General features: G+C 54.9%; 1 protein-coding gene across 1 annotated transcript in view; it reads right to left on the reverse strand.

Moving 5' to 3' along the window:
- The window catches only part of ANKS1A (ankyrin repeat and sterile alpha motif domain containing 1A), a 104513-nt gene extending 86249 nt beyond the window's left edge, over positions 1-18264 (reverse strand). Inside the window, exon 1 of the mRNA XM_032203383.1 lies at positions 18026-18264. Coding sequence (XP_032059274.1) covers positions 18026-18264 — 239 coding nt within the window. The remainder of the gene's footprint in view (positions 1-18025) is intronic.
- Positions 18265-18474: the final 210 nt, after the last annotated feature.

Here is an 18474-nt window from a genome sequence, read left to right on the forward strand (position 1 = left end):
GTCCTCGAGGAGCCAGCACCCAAAGGCGCCCAGCAGCACCCACCTGCACCGAGGCCGTTAGAGGATTCTGCCACCTCCACACTGGGGTCCACTCCCCTTGCTCTCCAGAGACTGCTTTGATCATGGCACAAGGCAAAAGTGGTTCTGCTGCTGTTTAACTGGTATCTGTGCCTCCCCAAAAGCTCCACACCCCCCCCACACTTCAGCTCCCTACTAAACTCAAGAACCTGGATGACAGGCGTAAAAGCATTTATTCCTCTGGTTCTCCTTCAGGGCCATTTTGGCACAAAGTCAGCAAACCTGCAACTCCTCGATGCCCACCTTCACACTGAAATCCTGCGTACTTCCAGCCTGGGGACACGTCCAGCCCAGTGCAAAGCACTCCATCCACAGAGACTCCTTTCAGTGCCCCAGGAGGAAGGCACACGCTGCCACCGGTGGGAATTCCAGGACTGTCAGGGTACCTTCCGTCATGTTCAAGGAACAGACACGGAGATAACACAAGGAACCAACTGCATGGTGGAAGACCAGCGCACAGTCACAGCTACCCCCTCATTTAAGGCTCCCGTTTACCTCCACCCTTCCCTCCAGTAGAGCACTTGGCACGTTACTAAGAGTGCTCAACTGTGATATGGAATATACAGGACAGAAAGATTGAGAGACTTAACCCCATCATGCTAAATGCAACACGCATGGAAGGGATGCACACTGCAAGGCAGCTGGAGGTAGGCACGCCTGGAAAAGCAGCACCCAGGGGCACTGATGCCACCACGTGCAGTCCGAGCCCCAGGACAGGTCTGCACCTCCCCGCACACCTCCCCTGTTCTCAGCATCAGGACTGCAACAAGAAGACCGAAGCCATTCTATCTTGAAAGCTTCAGGGCTTACTCTTCAGCACTCGCCAATTATTTGGTAATATCAACTCTGCATGTGTGCGATAGAAGAGTTAAAGTGCTAAACATTAAGGCAACAAACCCAGATCCTTCCCTACAACCTACCAGGCACACTGGAGCCCATAAAGGTTAAAAAGGTAAATTTTCCTCAAAGGCAACCAATCCCAAACTCAACTACGTGATGACAGCTCGGACAGGGAACAGCAGGACCTTCACATGACAGAAGGGCCAGACAAACGCAGGAGACCCAGTGGACAAAGCCGCGCACACCACCATAGCCCAGCTCCAGGCTCCAAAAGCAGACGCTTGCTCTCGCCATACCCAGCAGAGAAGGCAGAGCTGCTGGCAAGGGAACCAGGGGCAAAGCTGCGATTCAGCCCATCTTGCTGGCTGACACATGGCAGCAGCCAGAGATGTGCCTGGCCCCCTGCAGGGGCACGGGGTGAGACCCCCAGCTGCCACCCCTCGCGTGCTTTCATTTTGCCAGCTCATTTTCAGCGTGAAGCAATAGCTACACAACAGATCGCCAGCAGGTCCAGCCTGCACTGCCCAACCCCAGACAGCCCTGAGAGCGTGAGGTACAAACAAAAAAAGGCAGCATTTCCACCAGGGCAGCCACACCACGCAGCACTGGAGCCTCCAACAGCCAGGCTGCTCCTTTGCTTTCCAAACACAGAACCCCTCGCTCCTGTGATGTGGAGATGGGCTGAGCAGACAGCAGGAGATCTGTGCAAGTTCTCCAAGCGACAGCAACACAAAGGATCAGTCCAGGAGCTGTGCAAGGCAAGCTCAGCAGCAGGAGGTCATCGCAGGCTGCAAAACCCAGCCCGATGGCACAAGAACCGAGGCCACCGCCTTGAACCTCTGAGACCCCAGGCTCCTGCTGTAAGGACACAGAATAAGGTTGGTTTCACTAATAGGAAAACATCCACCCGAGCTGAAATCCCCCGCTAGGAAGAGAGAGGCCCTACCCTTACAGATGGCTCCTGGCAGTGCAAATGCATTTCTTTAAGCTTTATGTATGGTGGGGGGTGAGGCGGGCTGTCACCTCCTGCATTATGCAGCGGCAGACAGGCAGGATGGGTCACTTGTGCACGTTCCCTACATCAAAGAGCTCCTCGGAGCAGGAGGCAAAACAAATAGCTGCAGGGGAAGAAGAGCCAGCTCTGGTTTGAGTGCAAACGCTGCCCTTTATTCTTAAAACCATTACAGGCACTCGCTCTGCAATCTGCTCCCATTACGGGAGCATTTCCAGCTGATTACATGCAATGGAGCAGAGCTCCTACAGCATGGGCTCTGCTTGCTGGCACTGATGACAGAGGATGGAGGGCCAGATCCAAACAAAGCTTAGCTGAAAAAAAAGTTAAAAAAAAAATCAACCATGAAAACGAGAGCATCTGCAGGGATGAATGGCCAGGAGCTCTGGTTTCTGATGTCTGCAGTGCGAGGGAGCATTCCCCCCTCCGTGCACGGTCCAAGGGCAGCACATTTCTAGGAAGAGACAAAGGAAGAAAGGAAGGTGATACTCAAAAGTCACCACCCACAGGCTCCCCCTGGAGCCTTCACATTTTTGGCTCACCAACATCGCTGTTGCTGAGAAGGGATCTCAGAAAAGATAAGATTTCAGAAGGAAAGAAGGGAAAACGCTCACTGGAGTCGTTTTAAAGGGAGTTTTCCTCTGGTATCTAATGCACACACATGAATTTGAGATGCAGCCTCCACTAGTACCATAATAACTGCATTTCCAAATTGGAATGCCCAAATTTGTCAGGAAGCAAACCTCGACTACCCAATGCTCAGACGTAGCATTTTACCTGAAGCACTAGAGCTGAAAAAGCTGCCGAGCTCTAGGTGGAGGAACTGACCTCCAAGGGACAGGGGAAGTTTGACAACAATTGCTAAAAGCTTCCAATCCTCTTAATGAGCTCGATTCATTGTGAAATTGGTATTTAGCAATTCTCTTTCACATCTGACTGGATGGGTTTCGAAAGAAAATGAACAAAAGGAAGCAAAACATTCCTGCAGGAATTCAATAAAGCCAACAGCATTATGGAAGTCCTATTAAACAGCCCGGAGCTGACGATATTACAGCACGGTGAACTGGAACCAGCAGCACTACTAAGGTAAGCACTCCTTGCTCTTCATTCGGAGGTAAGCTGTACTGTTGCCACAGTGCTTACTGGAGAAGATACAGCTGAAGGTAGGGAAAATGCAGCTAAAAAGAGGGGTAAACGGTTAAAAAAAAAAAATAGAAGCGGATGCAGGGAAAATTAGCAGGACACATCGAGCTGGTGCAGGGTCCTGCTGACACAGCAAGGTGCCAGGCGTCCCCTTCCCCAGCACTTCCAGAGAGCTGGCAGCGAGCTGCCTGGGCAGCCACAATTTCCTGATCAGAAAATACCAAAGCAGCCCACGCTGCAGCGCCTAGGCTGGCTACAGCTGGCAAACTTGCCCTGTGCTTCCCTCCCCCCTCTCCTTTCGTGAGAGCTCATTTACCAGGCTACAGAACCCCAAGGGACGTGACAGTCAAGCAGCAGAAATAGAGCAGCATGTCTCGAGCTCTACCCGTCCATCTGCGCCGCTCCCTTTTGACAGGCAGACTCACCAAAGGTCCGAGCTTGGAGCAAAAATATCACCGAAAGGAACTCAGGCAAAAAACACTGGCAGAGAGCACTTCATTCCCAGTGCCTGTCACTGCCCCACACGGGGAACTGAGGCACCGATGAAGTGTTTGGGGATGGCAGGGCACATCACCCTTGCTGCATAGTCTGCAACCCATCTATATTTTCATTGTCAAATCAACAGGATTAGATCCGAATTCCTACTATACCCAGCACCCACAAGGATCTGACCCCACATCCATCTCAGCAGGGGTTTGGGATTTCTAGCAGGGAGCCTCACACGCAGGAAGGTGATACAAAACACAGACGCCTCCTCCTGGTTCATGATGCCTTAGATACGTGTTTTGTAGAGAAATTAAACATCCCTCTGTGTTCTCCCCCATCCTTCAGGCCCCAACAGACCCAGACCCCCCCTTGGCCACTGTGTCCCTCGTCCCTTTCATGTCACCGGTGCCTGACCTGGGGCAGACGAGCAGCAGGTAAGCAGGCTGTGCAACGCCAAGGCAGAGAAACTGAGCGAGTTACCCCTCCCTACACCAATTACAAGTCAAACACAATTATTTTCTACCAGCAGCTATATCGAGAGTGCGCTTTCTGCCTTAGGGAGACCGTACAAATTAGGCGGGGGCCCACAGAGCGTCCCCGTTCCCTCATGGCAGCGACACGAGGCCTTTGCATGGAGGTGTGCGAGGGCAGGGCGAGGGCACGCGCATGGACCAGGCCCCACAGGGCACCAATACGAGCAGGGAGAAGCACTGAGCTTCAGTAAAAAGCAAATTATTCACTCTATCAAAGCCTGAATGCAACGGGATGGGACAGGAGGCCCTGGAGGAAGGGAGCGTGGCAGAGGAGAAGTCAGGGGCACCGCAAGGCCCCCGCTTCAGCGTTTGGGGCCGGCTGCCCTCCGGCCACACCACCACCACCACACGGCTTCACCCACAGAGCTCGCTGTAAGCACGAGGCAAATCCCAGTGCCCCAGCCTAGTCACAGGTCCCCAGAGGCTGAAGAAGACAGAGCCGAGCCAGAAAGGAACCGCCAACAACGCACAAACGAGGTGGCTACATACCACGGTACTGACTGCAGAGTAAATTCCTTCTTGATGAGCTTTTTAACTGGATGCCCCAAAAGCAAGTAACAGGGAAAGGATGGAGCAAAAGGCAGCAGTGGTAAGCAGGCAAACAGAGAAGTGACCTGTAGGGGCTTCTTGGAAACACTGAGGACACACCGGTCAGAGCGTTGCGATAAGCTCCTGCTCTTTCTTGGCACGCATCAAGCAAACAGAAAGCATCAACTTAAGACTTGCAGGATGATAGTTCTTAAGGAAGCTTAAGAAATCCGGGCTGGGAGCTAAAAGGAACATCCTTTTCCTCCAGGAGCATTGGTGAAATCCGGCCTGCTAAGAAGTAGGCACTGGGACGAGGGGCAGAGGTAGTTTTCTGAACACAGAGAGAGCTCCCATAAGGTTGTCATTACTTGTCTACGCTATCTGCAGGACAGAGAGAAGGTCAGAGCTGAAAAACAGAGGCGTGTAAGTCAGCCAGGCAAAGGAAATGTATTAAATGCCAGGGTCCTTTAGCTGCTAACAGCCTCCGGGGAGCTGCAGGAAGGCCAGGAGGGCAGGTACCGCTCCTGCAGAGCTTGGGGGCGGCATCCCTGGCACTGCTGAACGGGCAGCACAACCAACTGCTCTTCCCCACTTTCCCTGCACACCTTCAGCTTCCAGCTCTGCTTTTACCCACCTGCCAGACTTGATTCTGCACACAATGACAAGCCAGCACCATAAACATCCGTCTTCCTCACCAGGAAGACACGCTGTCTATGGGGAACATCTACAACGCAAGATAATGTTTCAGAGCCCTTAAAATATTTCTGCCCGCTTATTTCAAAGTGCACAAAAGCAGTTCTAGGCCGTTTCCTGGTTAAATACAGTTCTCCCAGCCAGGAGCTGCTTCCAGTGGCCCAGCCTCTCCTGGCCTCACTTTTTAATGTATGGTATCAATGTATGCTCAAGTCAGACCACCAGATTATAAGCTTATGCAGGGACAAAACTCTCCATTAACTCAACAAGTTGAGGGTCATTGCGACTCCACCCCAGCAAATAGCTGCCTCTCAGCTGTAACAATTCATACCCAGGGTGCAAAGGCATTTCAGACTGCTTCAAAAGCCTTCCCACCACTGACAGCTTCTGAGACGCAAAGCACAAGCTCCTCATGATTTTTATTTTATTTTTTTAAAAAGCAGCTCTGCATAGCTATCTTGGAGCAGCACTGAGGACCATTAGATTGTACCCAACTTTCCCAAGGAATTTAAAATAAAAAGCACAAAGTAAGCATGAGAACACTGGGTTTTTAGTTACCTCCAACTCAGATAACATCAAAAACTCAAGTCCCACAAGACAGTTAAGGTCAATGCACAAGAAAACACACCGTACTGTATGTTTACCCATACGCCATTTAATTGCAACATTTAGCATTCACAATTTACTTCGGGATTCAAATTTCTTCCATTTGCTAACCACACCTCAAGTGCTGACGTTCACCCTCTTTACCTCTGCATCTGCAGAGCCGGTTAGGGACACCACGAACGAGCAGGCAGCGGAGCCCACATTGCTGCTTCTGGACATGGGAATCAAAGTCAAACAGGGGCAGCTCGGGTTAGAAAAGCCCCAGCCACAAGGATGAGACCACGGGCACTACAATAGTGGTAAGAATAAAGAGGGAGGCTGAGGAGAACAGCGACTTGCCTCTCCTCTGAATGATTCTGAAGCTTTACTTACAAGCTATAGCATCTTAGGGCTTCAAACACAAGGAGCAACCTCTGCCCACAGCAAACCCCTCCTGCAGAAGCTGTTGCCCTCTGGGATGAGGCAGACACACGCAGAAGGGCTCCTCTGAGCCATTTATCAGCAGCCGGTGGCGACAGAGCAACACCCAATTTGCAGGCAGGCTGCACGGCTTCCACCCAGCTCCGCCACCGAAGCCTTTCTCACCCAGCACAACCACTTCTCGCTCCCGTGGGTTAACCTCAGAGACCATTTGCTGTTCTGGAGTGCAGGCTCTGCAGGACACCCAGGGTAAGATTTCTCACCTCTACGACTCATTTCCAGGCTGGAGATGAAAGCAGGAGCGGGCTCCTTCCCGCAGCTCCCCCGCAGCCAGGCCACTGCCAGCACCGACGCTGGATGTCGTGTTAGAAGGACGTCCCCCAGGCTGGATGATCCAAAGGCAGCACTGTTTGTTTTAGCCAATTCTCCTCTTTTGAGGTCTCTATCATCAGCGAAAAGGAATGCCAAGGACACGGCCTGTTTCACTCTCTGTGAAACGGTTCCTGTTGAGGCTAAAGGAAATACTCCCCACACACCAAACCCAGCACTAAGTGCACGCGCCCTCTAAACTCTGTGTTTTCAGCTGTTTTTAACTGAATGGAGATGAGCCACAGCACTTCAGGCATACGGCTCCAGACTCCGCCAGGCTGAAACAAAGTTTTGAGGAGTCCAGTGTCACAAGAGGAACGCAAGCAGTTCTGCATTTCACACAGGTAGTTACTAACAACGCTCCAAGACAACCTGAAGTCATCCTTGGGGGATCACAGGACAAAGCGAGGCCATTTAAACAACTCCTGCAGGTCAGCCAACGCTTCACCAGAACCAAGACAGAGTGCAAAGCTTTCAAGTCTCCACAAGTCAAGCCTTTATCATAAACCTGTTCCTGCCTCCTAAAAAAAAATGGGAAAATTGTGCTGATTTCCAAAATAAAGAGCAGCAAGGAAGACTCTGGGGACCAGGCTCTGTACCGTCGCATGGGCAGGCTTCAAGCCCTAGCAGGCACTAGCCTCCTTTAATCGGATTACGTTTCAAAACCAGGCAATTTACTTCGCGATGCCAAACTTGAAAGGATTTCTCATAGTGCCTTAATTAGGATGAGGCAAAAGTCATTTCACCTAATTTCCAACCCACTTCAATATTAGATTTGAAAGGCCACCTATGACATTTTCAGGCTTGTTTGGCAAAAGAGTCTGAAAAACAACAGGCAATAGGATTAGATATAAATCTGATGAGATAATGTATTTACGTATTATTTATGGCACTCGCTTTTAGACAGGGCTGTGTTCTTGCATCCTTAGCATGCAGCACTACAGACACTTCCTTCTAGCTGGAAAAAGCTTGAGGTTTATTTTTAAATTTAATTTCCTTTTAAAAGAAACCATGTGTTTGAATAACAAGGGAAGAGTGCTAATGCAATCTAGGTTTACCAAACCTAAACAACACGAACTCAAGCCCTGACTTTCCTTAAGCTAAACAACCCAGCCTCCCTCGGAGAGCCAGGTTAAAGCCCTGCACACGCACCCCTGCCCTAAAAGCAGCTTCAGTAATTTCCTTAACATCCTGCTCGTTTCAGATGTACGTCCTGATTTCAATCTGAAGCACTCAACAGCCACGCAAGGTGGGATAAATCAAGCCAGGAATGTGTGCATACACACGGTCTGTGCGCTTGGCACCTCAGGGCTTCTCAGAAACTTTAAAAGCTCACCTTCCTAAACCACCGGGGAAAGCAGCCACCTTAAGGGTGCTGTCATATACTACAGTCTGCTAAAATTCTCCGTTTAAGCAACAGTGAAGTCAAAACCAACCCAAACACACACCCAGGACAACTGAAAAAGTTTTAAGCTCAAGCACCTGATCCGGCAGCCTGCGTGCTCTGTACGATTTCCTTCCAGGACAAACATCTGCAGAAAGCTCTGCCCTGGCACTTGTCGCTGTGGAGCATCCAAAGCTCCACGCCTGGTTTGAGTTAAGGGGTGATGGAGAAAATTCAGCTCCAGAATTCAGCCAGACTTCTCAAAGGCCATCTCGCAGTGCACTCCACAGAGCAGTCCCCTGAAAAAACTCAGACGTTGCTCGAAGAAGCCGTGCTGATTCGCACAGGCTCCCAGGTCCCGCACACCACAGGGGCCATGTGCGCACCCTCCAGCACTGCTTTCTTCCCTAGCGTAGCCCGCATCTTCCTGCCCTCTCCCTGCCTCTAATTAAGCATCTCAGTCCTTCATCAGACTATCGAAGATCATTGTTTTGCTGACAGCGGCAGTCCCAGGAGGACTAACATTTCAATTCCTGTTTTTCCCCTCTCTGCGGAGAGCAGCTGTATTAGCTTCTCCAGTCTGTTGCTATAGAAACAAATCAATCCTCAACAGTTTTTGATTTTTACCAGTTTCTGTGAAACAGGATTTCTCATTTCCAAGGCCGAGCCCTGCCCAGGAGCCAGCTCTTCAGGGCAAAGCACAGCGCCACCGCCGTACCAGGCAGGGCCAAGAGCCACCACCAGACCCAAAGGCACCTCCTGCACCTCGAGAGGATGCTTCCCCTCAAACCAATCACCACATCCAGTGTCAGAGGTGCAGCTTTCTGTGGGACAGCAGAGAGCAGGCTGGAGGATGAGAGAGGTGCTGGAAGGCTCCCCTGTCCCTGCTGCAGGCACCCACCAGAAAGCTCGCCCGCTGGGCTGAAGGATCCCCCGAATCGGGCCCCCACAGCCGGCTGAATTCAGCTCAGTGCCAGCTTCTCACGGCAGGCCAAGGGCTGGCCTGGGGGTCGAGGCACCAGCACGCGTTACCTGCTCATGCCAGGAGCTGCGATGGAGGAGCTCAGCCTCCAGGAGCTCGTCTCGTCCTTGTCCAAGTGCAGCTGTGAAAGGGGCTTCACTTCTGGTGTGGGATGGGTGCAGGTGTAACCCGTACGTGTTACCTCTATCCTGTGTCCCATCTTTCACTTCTTTCTTTTCCAGCCTGCTCGCTTTTCCTTCGGTCTGACTAAAACAATGCACTACATTTAAAAAAAAAGGAGCGCTGGATGAGCGCTGTTTCTTGGCTCAGCTGCTCCCAATATATCAAACGCTGTTTTGTACATTCATCTTTAGAAAGTTCAGCTCTCTGCCAAGCAGCCTCAATCAGCCAGAGCAGCGCAGGACCTACGTCACAGTGTGGAGCAGCTCCGCTTCCAGAAATACAGAAATTCCCCAAATTTTGGGGTGGCCCAGACGCAGACAGGGACCGTTTAAATGCGGGACAGCTGCTCTCCAAAGAGGAGAAGAGGGAAGGGGACAGCCTGCCCCTCTGCACCTGCAGCTCTCTGCCATTCCTCCACTGGATCTGGGATCGGGGCTGTTGCACACCAAGTTTTCTGTCGGATCCGCCAGCTGGAGCGATTCACTCTGGCACGGCCCCACAAATACTCGAGTGTGTAACAGGGAACAAAAGCAGGGGAGGACAAGACCACTGCTCTCAGCAGCTAACTGCTGGCCGAGCTCGGTTGTAGCCTTCAAATTTTCCTCCTGAGTGCCAAAACCTATTCCTTAAACATCCAGAATCCAGATGAACTCCACGTAGCTCCTGCCTTCCCAACGCCCCGTGTTCTGGATGCACTCAGACCTGCAGAGATGTTTCTCCAATTTCGGGCTCTTGGACCAAAGGAACCCTATGGAAACGTCAGCATCTTGTAGCTCGAGTATCTCCTCTTCGTTTACTCACAGAGCTGTGGGTTTGGGCCCCAAATTCCTCCACCCAGCTCAGCGGTGGGGTAACGAGGTGGGGCACCCGGCTCAAACAGCCCTAGGGGAATCGCAAGCAGCCTCTCCGTCCACTCCAGTCTCACAAACACCCACCTCACCCAGATAACCACGGACAAATCCCTCTGCACGAACGCCCTGAACGCAGCTGCTACTTCCAGAATCAATAAAGCGAGCCCTGAAGTCCTCAAGATGCACATTTTTCAGGACTGCAGCTGGTGTTTTAACCAAACTGTCAGCACTTGGCTCCAAGTGCTCCCGTGGGCACCCCGAGCACGAGCCGCCTTCGCAGTCCTTGGGCTTCTCACACCCCTTGAGGAGACTCTGGCCAGCCCTTGAGCCAGGCAGATCAGGGCATGAAAATAAGTAAACGCGTGCCACGGATGCATTTTGCTGTCCCTCCTGTGATGGGGCAGAGCACACGTTGTATAAATGCACTGCTAAGGCTGTAATAAAGCTCCTGGGCAGGAACGTGACCTAGTGCTTGGGAAAATACCCCGGGAGCCGTGCCGTGTGCCTGCTCGGCTCTGCTCCTGTCCCAGCCTCTGCAGCACAAGGGGATGCTGCGATGATTTGGGTCCTGACACCTGCCAGCAGGGGATAACTGGCTCAGCTCTGACATCTTCAGCACAACCTGACCCGTCCAACATCCTCACACCACGTCTTAGTCCCCTGCCTCTCTCTGAGCATTTGGGGTAACCCGTGTGAACATGTGGGTGTTCCTGAACCCTGCTTGGTTTCAGAATGCTCCTGCTGAGCTCTCACAGCAAAGCCAAAATTAGGCTGCTGCCCCCTCATCCTCTGTGTGCAGTAATCAGGCTGGTGCTTCCCGGGATGCCGACGGGCTCAGCACGTGGGCAAAGAGCAAGGGGAAGGGGAGAGCCAGCAGAATTCACCTGGACACCCACCTACATTACAGAGCCAGCAGCAGGCTGACAAGCGGAGAGCTTGGAGGCCCTGCCTTCCCCGGCAGCGAAGGCACTTGGCTCAGAGGTAGCCGAGATCCCTGTGCCATGCTCAGAGCATTTTTCTGAGGCTGGGGCACTTCGATCGATGCCCATCTGCTGTGTACCCACTCAGCTCAGCTCCTCCAGCATCTCCTGAACATTTTGTTTGCTACCCACACCGAACCAAGCAGGGCTGCTGCCCTCTGCGTGCCTCTCCCCAGGGGCTCACACACAACACGATGCTCACGTGCGCTCCAGCCTGGGTGTGACACAGAAGCCGAGCCCTACAAAGGGAAATCCGCAGCACGAGCAGCTTCATCGAGCAACGCAGGGCGCTGCTGGTGTGACCCGTCCGAGGCCGGGCAGCCAGCTCCCGGCAAGGAAACCCCAGCCCTGCCACGAGGCTAATCGCAGAGTTGTGCTGACCGAAGCAGCAAAGATGTTCTGAAGCTGAATGAGAAGATCACACAGATACAGAACGCTGAGGGGTCACTGCAGTGATCGCAGCCTTCCTGAGCTCGTTAGGAAGTGCTCAGGGAACGATTCACAAGAAAGCAGCAGCACACACCTAACGCCCCTGCTGCTCGTACTCCTGGCAGTACCAGCGCTCACACACCCGATTACAGATCTGTCCTGCTGCAGTGCTCACAAGCCAGGGTGCAAACCCAGTTTACAAGTGTGTGAGATGCTGTTACCGCCCCGAGAAAAGTGAAAGTCCCAGCCGTGGTTTCTGCACAGCCCTGTTTTAAAGGAACGCACCAGGAGCAACTTCCTTTTTCTGGGGAAAGATAAGGAAGCGTTTTGTTTCGTGTGCACCTTCACACAGCCCTGGGAGCCCAGACCTTGGAGCAGAGCTGCTGTCCCCGCCACCACCTCAGCTGAACACTGCAGGACTCGCCTCTTAGTCGTGAGCCCTGGCCACACGTGGTGTGATAACACAGCACGAACACACAACCAACAGCCTCAGCCCGACCTCCCGCGTGGCTGTTCCTCTCTTCCCAAATACGAAGCCCTGATTTTTATTTTTTTAAATAGAAACCATTTTTCCAACTCTAGGCACATCTGGCCTATGGGAAGCTACTTTCAGTGTTTAACCATCTTACCGTGACATCTCCTACACCAAGGCAAGCACCAGGCCCACCCGCTGCACATTGCCTACACCACTTGCTGCAGCTTCTGCGAAGCTACAGCCCCAGCCTTCCCCACACCAGAGGGACACAAAAAGTCCCAATTCACAGCCCAAGCTTCTCTCCAATACACTTACAGGTTACGTACACAATCTGTGGCTCAACAGCAGCCTCAGTTTCCCCTCCCATCAACAAAGGTCCGGTCTTTTGACATCAGTGGAGGAAAATAACCAGCTTTTTCTGCGGGGTTTGGCTGTAGCACAATTCATCGCTCACTGCTACTGGCAAAACCTCCTGAATGCAGCCTGAGCTTCCAGCCACAGATTGTTTCCGTGCTTCCTGCCTCCAGCTTCCCAAAGGAACGGCCAAATAAAAATCAAAATTGTGCAGCCTTGAGGCTGAAGTGCCCCCTAAGACCCGAGGCATGTTCCAGGCAGAGTGCATCCCCCGTGCACGCTGCTGGACCCGCTCTGTAGCAGCTGCCCAGGATCCCGACGGTTGCACTGTGCCGGTGGATCCGGAGGCCACCCCAACCCCTGGCGAGCCACCACTTTTTTGCCAGCCCCACCAGCTGCTAAGGCAAAAGCCAGAACCCCAGCTCCTTCCCCTCTCCTCCTCCCCACCACCTGCCTCTCCTGGTCACACCGCCTTTCCACCAGGGTTTATTTCCCTGCCTAATATTTTTAGCCTTACCCCGTGGTACATCAGCCCCCTGGGGAGAGACTTTATCTTTAATTCTACCTCTGCGTTCCCTTCTCATTTGACTTATCACGGTCTATCACGTCTTGCTTCCTGCTTACCTGCAGAAATCCCTGATTTCCTTAGGAGTTGGTGCACGTCTCGCACCCGGAGGGCTCAGCTCGGTGATCTAAGCAGGAAGCATGCAAGCCTCAGACCCTGACAAAGCTCACGTTTAAATCCCAATAAACATGGCGGGCAGCTGAGCTTTGTGATGAAGAACACTTTTCACAGGATTTACTGCTGGGGGCATCTTCTACGGCTTGTGGACCAGCAGGGAAATGGCACGGGATGATTTATTTGTCCCAGGCCAGGCCGGTTCCCCAGCTCAACACAACTCCGACCACACGTGATAGCAGGAACCATCCTGCACCAGGCCTAGCAGCAGGCATTTCCTAACCCAAATTGCGGTTTTGGGACACCTGAAATGCTGTAGGACTGCAGAGGAAAAGCAGGGCTCAGCGCCTCAGTAACCAAGATGGAATTTAGAGAGCTTCGAGTTGCCCCTGCTACAGAACGGGAACCGAAACACACCGACATCAGGGATCCGAAATCAGCCAGAGAAAGGAGAAGGGAGCTGCCAGCCCAGCCCAGCCCAGCCTTTGCTGCCCAGAACAAGCTCCAAGGGGCAGAGCACAGCTCCCAGCTCCCTTATCGGGGGATTTCTGTCATTATTTAAGCACAGCATCCCGATGATCATTAAAGCCAGCTCCAGAAGCGCCAGCCATCAAAATGACCGCACAAAAAGAGGAAGGCAGCCAAAAGCCGCTGGAGGAAGAGAAAACACAAAACAGAAGCGACCCGGGGCAGGTCTCCCCACCCCAGGGGAGGCGCAGGAAAGCCTTGGCTTCCCTCGCCCTGCCCGCCCCCAACAGGGAGCACCCTCACCTTCCCTTACAGACCCTCCTCCTGCCCTGCAGGCTCTGAGGAGCAGCCGAGTGCGTGCCACGAAGCCGCTTTCTGCAGGTGCCCGACCACGCAGCGCTGTTTGGCCGGCCCAGGCAGCTCGAGGCCGTTTTGCCAGAGGCTTGAAGCAGGACCCGTGTCTCCACAGGGGACGCTTCTGAATGCTTCCACCTTGCACCCTAAATTCTCTGAGATACAAAGAGGTTCCTGCCCTGGATAGCTGCTTTGCCATTTCTTCACCTGCCAGCACCGAGAGCACCTCCTGTACGCAGCTTTCCTGCTCCGCAGTCTCCTAAGGAGTCAACCACCAAGCGATGCGCCTTACCCTTCTCCACCAATTTACATCTTCCATTAATCCTTCCACTTCATTAGCGCTGCAACGTTCCCTGGGCACACGTCCAGTCCATATTTATTGTTTTTAATTTCAAAAATGCACCTAATCACCATCAGGAAAAAAAAATCAAGGTAGAGGAGTAAGACTTCAGAGCAAACCTTTCAACTTCAAAGTTCCTCCAAAGCCTTCCTGACCTGTCACACGTCAGTGCCACACGGAGGGATGGCAGGGGCAGGAGGGCTGGCAGCACACGGGCTGCTCACTGCCACCTCCCTCCCCATCACCCTGTAATTCCCCGACCTTTGTCTCTGCATCGGGCGGCAGGCAGACGAAATTTCACGTTCCCTCTTCCCAAGCCCTTGAAGTTATTTTGGAAGGAGCGCGGAAAGGCAGGGTCAGCGCTAATTAAACACCTCAGGACTCATTGCAGCACCCTCCCTGCCCCTGGGAAGCAGGGCACGGTGTCAGGGTGCTCCGGAGGAACGAGGACAGCAGCGACGGGCTCAGCACCGGGGCAGGAGCCGATCCCACCCCGTGCAGGCAGGCCGGCCACGGCAGAGACAGGCGACACGTGCAGATGACTGCACACATTTCTTCCCCGACACCGAAAGCTGCTTTGAAACTCAAGTCTGGCTTTTTTCTCCTTTTTTTTTGTGTTGTTTTTTTTTTTTTTTTTTTTTGTTTTCTGGAAACTCGATCCCCGATGGAATCAGCAACACGCCATCTGTTGCTGCCGTAGCGAGGAGGCACGGAGGAGCGCGGCTGCTAACACGAGTTGTACAGGCAGCGCTCGCACGTCCCGGAGCCATCTCCTTGTCGCAGCAGCACGCTCAGCAGTTTATTACCACCGCACGAGCCGTGCAGACCGAGACAATGCCACGGAAACACGGGTTGTGAGCAGCGCCCAGCCTGTCCCAAACAAGAGCCAGGCTTCTCGCCGCAGGTCGATTTAGTGGCTGCTTTTCTCCGAAAACCTTGTCGCTGTAAAACAAGCACACGTCTCCTCACGTGGAGCCCTTCAACCCAAAGGGAAAGCACAAGACGCTGACAGAGCGCTGCAAACAACCAGAAAGCCTCCAAATCGCCCAAAGCCCCTTTTCCACGCCTAACCCACATCGTGGGCCCCAGTCCTCAAGAGGGTCCCTGGGTGCCACCACCTCAAATCTCTCCCTGCAGTGAGCGCGGGCTGCCCTTGTGCCACTCCCTGGGGTTTATAACCGCTGGGCAGCCGGCAGCTGCTTGTGCAACCGTGGTGCAAAGGTCGGGATCCACACGGGCACAGCAACCCTCGTAAGCCAAGGGCTGCTGCTGCAGATGCTGCACGGCAAGTCGAGGAGTGCGTGCTGCAAATGCACCCAGCACCACAACGATCCCCACCACGTCCCAGTGCCAACCCAGAGGGATTTGGGGCAGCTGAGTTAAGGAACACAACAGCTACAAGTGCCAGCTGTGACATTCGCCGTCCTTCAGACGCGCACCTACGCAGGACGCCGCATCTCCAAGCGAAAAGCCGCTCGGCCTCCAGCCCGCCCGCTCCACGGATCAGCCGGGAGCGCGAGCAGTCGTCTTACCGGAGGGAAAAAAGGTGGCCAGCATCACCACACATTGCCTGGGAGCGCGGCGGAGCTGTTAGAACAAGAGGTTGATAACACTCGTGGTGTGTATTTAACTCAGCTGACCCTCTCCACTTTATCTAAACAGCCTGCGAGTACATCCATCTTCTGGCGCAGACAAGCCCGGAGCGTTCGCAGCAATTTCCCCACTCCAAACGAGGGCTTGGAGCGTTCAGTATATTAAAAAGGACTGCATTTTGACCCAAGAGCACATCTGCATTTCAGAGAAGCAAACGAAGGCACCACGACTGCACAAGCTACCTGTGTTGGTGCATCACAGCCACCCGGCTCAGAGTGCAGGAGCAGATTCCTGATGCGGGTATGTGAAAGGAAAAGCAAATTTGGCTGCAGAGAGGTGAGGGGCACAATCCTGGACAGCAGGGCCACACAGCGATGGTGTCGCTCAGAAACGGGCTCACACCTCCTCCCTCCTCCCTCCCGTAAACAAGTCGCTCGGGGAACAGGACCAGCCGCATTGCCAGCCCGAACACACCAGCAAGGGGGTTCCTTGGGAGATGCCGAAAAAACAGGGAGGGGAAAAGCCCTAACAAAGGTGTGAGGGCTGCAAAAAGGAGCCAAAGACACAGCACCGCACTGCAAGCGCCCCAGCAAGGGGCTGTGCCCCCACCTGCTGGCTCAGCACCCAGCACAGCCGCCCCCCGTGTGAGCCGGGGTTTAAGAGCCGCAGCGCAAGCGATGGAAACGGCTCAAAAAGGGCGAGTGTGCCCCGGGAGGTCGCCTTGCAGGGTGCCCAGCTGCACGCCTGCCCCCAAAAATTCACCCAGCGGCTGTCCCTGCCACGGCAAGCCACACACGGGGACAGCAGCCCCTGCCGGCACCCTAACCCCAAGGTCGGGACCCCAGCACGCGGCGCTGTCCCAGTTACACCAGTCTGCAGCCACCAGCAGCGCCCAGCTGAGCCCCCCAGGGACGCCAGCACTGACCCCAGCCCCCCACTGCAGCCTCACCTCCCCCCCACGGGCTGCAGACCCCAGGGGCTCTGCTCCCAGCCCCTCCTCCTCGTGCCCTCGGCCCCACAGGCAGCACCGTCCCCTATTCCCATCCCCTTCGTCCCTTCCCCCCAGCCCGTATCCGCGTCCCACAGGGCTCCAGCCCACACTGCTCGGACGTCCCCTGTCCCACAGCCTCCCACCCACACACTCCATCCCATGAGCGCATCCCAAACCCACGGCCCCTACAGCTCCTCCTTGTCCCACAACCCCTGCCTCCAGCCCCCAGCACCCCATACCCTTAGCCCCAGCCCCACATCCCCAGCCCTGGGGTCCTACAACCCCACAAAGCCCGGCTGATGCCTTCCAGCCCCACACCTCCTGCCCCAGGGTGTTGATATCCCTGCCCCAGGGGTACCTCACAGCCCCACAACACCCCAAAACCCGCATTTCTTACCTCCCTCCCCAAATCTCCCGCTGCGCAGCCCTTCAGATCTCCCAGCCCCATAAACACCCCCAGTGCTGTGCCCCTAAAGCTGTCCCTAGTCTGCACACCTCTATTCCTTCTCCATGACCCTAGAGCAGCCCCGTAACTCTAAATCCCCACAGCCCTCCCATGGCCCTACAGGAGCCCCACATCCCCCATAACTCTAAGCCTCCCACAGCCCTCACTACCTCGCTCCCAGACCTGGAGCCCCCCACCCCACAGCCCTTCCCGTATCGTCTCACCCCTCACTCAAAGTCCCCTACAACCCCTCCACCCCCTGGCCTTAAAAACGCTTCCCTTCCACCCCAAACCCACCGCCCCTTACCTGGGGACCCCTCCCCATATCCCCAGCTCCTGAGCCCAACGCCCCCAAGGTCTCACCGATCCCACACTGACCCCAGAGCCCCCCACAACCCTCCAGAGCCCCCTATAGACGACCACAGCCCTACAGATCCCCCCACAACACCCTAAAGCCCCCTATAGCCGACTACAAACCCCAGAACCCCCTAGAGCTGACCACCGACCCGTAGAGCCCACACCATCCCCCATAGCCCCCCACAGCCCCACAGAGCCCCCCACAACACCCTATAACCTCCTACAGCCGCCCACAGCCCCCAGAACCCCCTAGAGCCGACCACCGACCCCTAAAGCCCCCACACGGGCCCCACAACCCCTTATAGCCTCCCACAGCCCCCCAGAGCCCCCCACAACCCCATAGAGCCCCCTAGGGTCCCCTATAGTCCCCCAGAGCCCCCTAGAACCCCTCACACCGACCCCACAGCCCCCACACGGCCCCTTAATGCCCCCATACAGCCCCCCCAGCCCCTCAGAGCCCCCCAGCCCCTCACCTCAGCAGGCTGGACAGGGGGTGCCCCACTCCTCCTCCTCCTCCTCCTCCGCCACCCCCGGAACCTCCACCGCCAGCACCGCCACTGCTGCTGCTGCCGCCACCTCCTCCTCCGCCACCTCCTCCTCCTCCTCCCCCGGAGCCGAAGCCGGAGCTGAGGCGCTTCCCCGACAGCAGCTTCTCCACGGCGGGCAGGTTCCCGGTGCGGGCGGCCTCCAACAGCTCCTGCTCCTTCCCCATCGCCCGGCACGGCCCGGCCCGGCCGCCGCCTGCCCCCCCCCCCCTCCCCGCGGCCCTTCCGGGGCGGGGCCGGGCCGGGGGCGGGGCTGTGGGGCTGAGGGGAGGCCCCGCCCCCGCCGCCAGGTGCTGCTTTCATTTTTTGTTATTTTTTTTTTGTCGTTTTTTGGAAAATCTTGCGGCCCTGGGAAAGTCCTCCAGGGTCACCTGCTC

This window comes from Aythya fuligula, chromosome 25 (assembly GCF_009819795.1).
Source record: "Aythya fuligula isolate bAytFul2 chromosome 25, bAytFul2.pri, whole genome shotgun sequence".
Classification (NCBI taxonomy): domain Eukaryota; kingdom Metazoa; phylum Chordata; class Aves; order Anseriformes; family Anatidae; genus Aythya; species Aythya fuligula.